Raw genomic sequence first — 7,211 nt, forward strand, 5'->3', positions numbered from 1 at the left:
TGTTGACCAAAAAACTGATTTGAAGGGAGACTTTATTTCCATTCCGCGTCACCTCATCAAATAAGTTCGATGCAGGCAATAATTGCACAGCCTACCAGGTGCTGCAATGAAATTTCTTAGAACGTTTTAGAAGATTCACATGAAATTCTTTTGCAAAGTCCAATACTAAGTAGTAGTATTGCATGAATTGTATTCAATAATTTTTAAAGCATACAAAATCATGGAGTTTTTGAGGCACCTAAAAATGCCCTAATTGAATCCATACTGGAAAACTGGTAGCAAGTTTCAACCATATATCTAATGGAATGATGCCCAATCTGGCCGCCAAACAGCAACAGCATATGTGTGAACACTTACGAATTCACCGGATAACCTAACGAGGACTTGAATTTACTGTATATTCTTTATGCTTTCATATCACATCCTGGATCTTTTACACCTTTTTTCTTCTTTTTTTTTTTTTGATAGAAAATGGCCCAAATGCCTCTTATATTATATGAAACAAATTTACAGACCTTCTTCCTAAAGAAATGGGACAAATGACAACACAGTACAAGAGGCAGTTACTTATAAACAAGACAAAAATTATCACGATCCAAAACAGAGATACATTTTTTACACTTTTGTCAGGATGTTCTTGAGGAAACGTAACAGCCCCCATCAGCCTTCATGTCTTATTTTCTATATTTTGATTTTCTTTTTTTTTTTTTTTGGGCCCTTCACTATGTAAGCCTTAGGTAAGAAATCTTACGCACCAAAAAGGTGGGGACGGTGAGCACAAAACTACAAGCTACAGTGAAACAGGACGCCCAAGGCGTACAAAAGTGCGAAGCCCAGCAAAATACGCCCATTTGAGAAATTGATCAAGCTCTGCCTCTGTAGCAGCCAATGGGATAGCTTAGGACCACGATACCGTTTGACTCCCACTGCTTGGTGCAGCACTTATAGAAGCTTCCATCAACGCTTGTCTATGTATGATGGTGGAAGTCTGTATAGAGATTTGTTATATGTTTATGGGACATTGATGGTGCAAGCCATGCACCTATGTATTTATGGGAGACTTGTCTACTGATAGATACTTGTGATATCCATGGTACATTGATGGTGTAAGTCATATAATCCTTAGAGCACTGCCCGCAGTTTTATGTGCAATGAATTGAACTAATCTTCTCATTTGACAAGGTACAGGGAGCCTTCCGTATGCGTAAAAAGATGTTTGATGATACGACTCTAAGAGGAAAAGGAAAAAAATAATATAACAAAACAAATACATTGCTTTTTTTTTTTTTTGTAGAGCAATAGGTGGCGTTTGAATTTCAAATTGAAAAAGATCTTATGAAGACGAGAAGGCTTTTTTCTTTTTTTCTTTTTTTTTTTTTGATGAAAAACAAGTAGTTCTCTCATGACCTTGTCAAGATTTTTATTGAAGATTTTTGGATATTAGATTAATAGCCATTACCAAATGAGATGGGGGCACATAAATCAAATGGATCTCGCACTCCCATGATTTTCAACTAAATTGAAAAAAAATTGGTTGCATGAATCAAGTATTGATCCATTGCTGAATTTTCTACTTGAATCATTATTTTTATTAAAATAAAAATATAATTGATGAGATTTAGAGACGAATGTCTTTTTTAATAAATTTGGTAGAAGTTTTTTGCCCCCTCTCATTCCATTACAATATATATATATATATATATAATTATCTATATAATAATAGTAAAGTAATTAACGAGTATTAAGAGTGGCATTCCATATTGACACCTAAGATTATAAGATAATCTCCCACATCACTATGTATCAATTTTTATTTTTTTATTTTTTAAATAAAAAATATAAATATAAATAATATGATAAAAAATTATTTATTTATATAATAATAATAAAATAATATACAGATATTAGGAGTAACATTCCATATTAATACATAAAATTATATGATAATTTTCCGCAACGTCACATATCAAATTCTTTTAATTTTTTTAATAAAAATATAAATAATATGATAAAAAATAATATCAAATACAGCAATCTTCATTGGTTTGGATGATTATTTTAGAAAAAAAAACTCTCAAAAATTCTTTTGATCTCATCATGAGATTAATTAATCAGAGCAATCTTTAATGTAAAATATTATCATTATTATCAATTAAATTTTCATAATATGAAAATTAAATATTAATTATTTTATATAATATAAGTTAATTTTGATGATTTAGCTCTTGTATTATAAAATATTGAAATTAAAAGAGTTTAAAGATCCAAAGGACAAACATTTCGTACCAAGAGATTAATAGAGAAGGCCCGTATAAATCATTCGATAACTCTTACACTCCCTCGCACCCTTTCATATCGAGAAATTAACTGAGGAGCCTCATATAAATCATTCGATAACTCTCGCACCCTTTCTCTCTTCTATCATTTTCTAAATGTCCATTGGTTTGAATGTCAAAAAAAATTTCAACAAGAGAGACTTCCTTTCGGATCCATCTGTGGTCCAAGAAGCTGCAACAAACATTATCATTGAGTCCTCATCATTACCTTGGCAACACTCAATCTTCCTCTTTCCTCTGTCACGTGATTGAAGCCGTCTCTGTTTTTCCTTAACGTACATGTCACGTGCATATGAGATAACTCTCCCTCTGCTCCCTTCTCTGCCCTCTTTTCCTTCGTCTTTTTCCTTCTTCCCCATGCCTCTGCTTCACCTCCCCTGCTCTCAACTCCGTCCTCCCCTCTCATCCCCTTCTTCTCCTCTCCTTCCCCTCTTCCGCCCAATCTGTTCTTATTCTCCTCGCCCCAAATGGAACCCCCAAAACGTTCCCGCGAGGGACCGAGTCATAGACTTCGGCAAGCACAAGGGACGAATGCTTGGCTCCCTCCCCTCCAACTACCTCCTCTGGGTCTCGAAGAACCTCCGCGCCCGCGACTTCGAGCACTGGGCCCGTCTCGCCGACGAGGTCCTCCACGACCACGTCTACCGCGATCGCATCGAGTGGGAGTCGGCGGAGCGCATCCTCAACGGCGACGGCCGCCGGGCCTCCTCCGAGTCCCCTGTCTCGGACCTCCTCGAAATCAGCGAAAGGTTCGGGTGGGACAACGAGGATAAGGCCGGCTGGGCCCGCGTCGATTTCCAGCTCCTGGGGACCTCTATGGGCGGAAGGATCCCCCGGGTCAATCAGGGCGGGCAGGGCAAGCCGGAAGGTGTTCGGAGATCGAAGGAAGAGGGGAAAGGTGGGATTTTTAGCAGAGATTTGAAGGAAAAAGCGAGGGAACAGAAGAAATACGGAATCTTTAGTAGCGATCCGAGGGCTTCGAGGAGTGGCAAGATGGGTCCTTTGGAAAAGCAAATGAGGGGTTCGGGTAATTTTAGATCGGAAGGAGAGAATGGTTCTTCGGGGAGGGATCGGAGATCGATGGAAGTGAGAAAAGATGTAATTTTTGGTGGACATTTGGGGGTAAAGAGCGTGGAGATTGGAAGCAAGGAGGAGGGGGGAGCTGGAATGCGTGATGGGAGCATACGCAATGCAAGAAAGGTGGGATTTTTGAGCAAGGGCCATAGGTTTATAGTGGGAGAGGAGGAGAGAGAGGGGGACGAGGAGTTGATGGTGAAAGGTCGGAGAAAAGAGAGGAGGGTGAGAAGAAGGATGAAGAGGGAACAGCAGTTGGGGGATTTGAGGCAGGAAGTGGGAGTGGAGGAAGGGAGTGGAAGAAGTGAAGGGGTTTCTGCGAAGAAGATCGAGGCTGCGGGGAGAGGGGTGTCGGCGAATCCATTTCCCGGGCGCGGATCCCTTCTGGACAAGATCAACAAACAGAGAGATTGATCCCGTTTTCGCATTGGATCGAGGCGTGCATTTGATTGCCTCGCTAACCGATTAGCCCGGTTATATTTGCTTCTCATGTTGTATGCGCGCAGGGGAAGAGAGGGAGAGCTTTTGAGCCTTTCTTCTTCTTCTTCTTTGGTACAATTTGATAGGCCAGCATTGACATATGCAAGTATTTCCGCCATGCTTAGATTTTAATAATGTTTGATTCAAAAAAAAAATCATACAAATTCCAACTTAGATGAGAATTTTGCAAACAACGACTTTTTTTCGAAATTTTGCAATAATTTTATCTTTTCTTATTTTCGGAAGATTTGGATTGTAAATACGCCGCTGCAACGCATGCACACTGATCTATGCTATTCATGCTTCTGTTATCAATGTGTGCGCTTTTGTACAAAATCCCCTTGATCATGGAAGACCTCTCATCTCTGCCTATAAAGGTCATAGCATGCATCTTACAAATGAGTGATACTTGTTATCAGGTCCTCTGAAGCGTTGATTATTCCATTATCCTGAAGCATTTTTAATGAACCTGGCTTTACGTTTGGGTTCCCATTTTCAAGTAAAGTCGAGTTCATGCTGAGAACTTGAGGAGCATGATCTAAACGAACTTTCTTCGGATAAGATCATAACCCAAACCAACGCATTCCTAATACACTCTCTGTATTTTACAACATGGCCCTCGACTCCTCAATCCAACTCGATCCATCCAAGTTACTCTTATATCACTATGCAACTCATGTTTCTGAACGGTGCAGCAGGTTGCTTTCTGTTTATATTCCAGGTCAATTGTTTGTTGATGGAAGTCTTTATTCATAAGAGAAGCTATTTACAAAAGCAAAACAGAGCAGAATCAGAAGTCTTCGAAAATAAAAGGAAAGGGCTTACGGTGAGACCGGGGCTGAGACAGAGGTTGAAGACACAGAAGCAGGGACTCTCCCCCAGTACAGGGAGGTGATTGTGTCGCAAAGCTGACCGAAAGATTTGTATTGCTCTCAGAAGTGTAGAGTGAATCGATTAATGCTTCTTCCTCAAAAGGATTCTCTCATTTCTTTCCCTCCAGAGTTCCCTGCACATGGCAACCAATAACTGATCTCTGGCGGGCATTCATGGTAGATTATATTTCTTCGGTCTCCAACACGCCCAAAGGTCATGGAAATTTGCAGGCCAATCTTTTAACTTCAGCTGTATTTTGATTGTGGGCCAGATAACATTTTGTGAAGGGACATTTGGTGAACAAATGACTCACTGTCTCGGAGCTATTAGAAATCCATACTTTCCTTGTCAACCCTACCTAGGGTTGAGCAGATAACCGAAGACCGGGAAAACTCATCCAATTCGATCCAATAAATATCGATTTTGATCGGTTGAAAGATATAAATTGAATAAAATTAGATTAAAATTTATAAAAAATCAATTATTTACGGTCGGATTCGATTCCTATATTTTTAACCTTATGAAATCGAATCCGACAGTTGTAGTATTTCACAAATTCACTTTTATTTTGAGACAGCATTGTTTAGACTTCAATGCTTCATTCTAAAAAACACCCCATCATCTATTGGATTTATGGGAATAATGTTGAATTGTTGATGGAAGCACATCAATTTGAGATAATTTTTGAGTAAAAATTTTCAGATATAGTTGCTTTCAGATGAGTAATTTTTTTTTTCAATTTTATTTTGTACAGATTCAAAAATAAATCCAAAACTTATAACTTAAAAGGTCTAGACATTTTTTTTGCATTAACTTAACAAAAAAAAAACTTAAGTGGGCGAATATTGGATTTAAAATCATCGTTCGATCAATATTGAAGTTCAAACCGACACAATTCATCCGAATCCACTATAAATCGTTCACTTCGATTTCAAATGATTTATACGTGATAAACGGTCGGTAGCGGATTGAATTTTTTTCAATCCGATTAGATTCGGTCAGATGAAATTTTTTTCTCAATCCAACTGAATTCAATCCGTGCTCAGCTCTCACCCTATCACCTGTATGTATTTTCTTCCTTAGAGCCAACCATCAGAAGACTTTAACTTTCTTGAGGATGTCTGCTTTCCACACAATTTTGTAGTAGGGGCAACACAAACCTCCATTGTTTAGGAACCTGTAGAAGGATCAACAGATTATACTCCTTTTGCTGTTTATATTCCAGGTATCGAGCTGCTTTCCGTTTCCATTTGCTATTCTTCCTTCTTTGTCAACTGATCTACTTTTGACTTCCGTATCAAGCTGGTCAACGCTTCATGTACTCTTTCTTTGCTATCTCAGTTTATTTCATCCTCATGTGGTTGCATTGCTGCTCGGCTGGTGGAGATTTCTTCTCTACTCGCTGTGAAACATAGCTGCTATTTTATTAAATCTGAGCTTCTCTACTGTTCATGCTGGCATGGTTGCTTCTCTTTTCTCGCTGATTTGGCTGATGGGTTTGGTGTGTCTTTGGCCTCTGGGTCTCTTACATTTGGATTATCTACTTGTACATGTGCTTTATATTTTCTTCTACACCTTTTTCACTTTGTTTCGTGTACTTTATCTTACATTCCCTTTTTTTTTAGTCTTTTATGTTGCGATCACAATCCTTTTTTTCTTCTTGAGAGTCTGCTCTTTCATGAATAAATATTATAAAAAAATTGATCAACTTTTTTATGGACCAACTTATCTATATTGTTACATTTTCTAAAATGGATAAATTACTTTCTCTTGGATAGCATTTACTCATAAAATAGAGAAAAATCTTATCCACCTAAGAGGTATCTAAATCATTTTCTCATTTATCAAAAAAATAGCATTTCTAATTCATTCCTAATATACTCTTAATCTTATAATATAATATATATATTATTATAATATATTATTAGAGTATAATATAATATACTATATTAAAGAATATTATATTATAATATTATAATAAATTATTATAATATAATATAATATACTACTATAATAATAAAAATAATAATATAATATATTATTACATATAATATTATATTATATTAATATAAGATATTAACATAACATAATATAATATACTATAATATATTATTAAAATAATATATAATAATATAATATTATATTATTATTTATAATAATATCTATATAATACTGTAATAATATAATAATAATATAATATATTTATATAATAATATACTACTATAATAATAAAATAATAAAATAATATATTATTATATATAATATAATATAATATAAATATAAGATATTAACATAACATAATATAATATACTATAATATATTATTAAAATAATATATAATAATATAAAATAATAATATTATTTATAATAATATTTATATAATACTATAATAATAATATAATAATATAATATATTTATATAATAATATATACTAATATAATATAATATA

General features: G+C 35.5%; 1 protein-coding gene across 1 annotated transcript; it reads left to right on the top strand.

Moving 5' to 3' along the window:
* Positions 1-2,600: 2,600 nt before the first annotated feature.
* On the top strand, positions 2,601-4,064 carry LOC105037294 (uncharacterized). Its single transcript, XM_010912975.2, has one exon. It carries the CDS (start codon positions 2,616-2,618, stop codon positions 3,822-3,824), a length of 1,209 nt encoding a protein of 402 aa, XP_010911277.2. The 5' UTR covers positions 2,601-2,615; the 3' UTR covers positions 3,825-4,064.
* The last annotated feature ends 3,147 nt before the right edge of the window (positions 4,065-7,211 follow it).

This window comes from Elaeis guineensis, chromosome 11 (assembly GCF_000442705.2).
Source record: "Elaeis guineensis isolate ETL-2024a chromosome 11, EG11, whole genome shotgun sequence".
Taxonomy (NCBI): Eukaryota; Viridiplantae; Streptophyta; class Magnoliopsida; order Arecales; family Arecaceae; genus Elaeis; species Elaeis guineensis.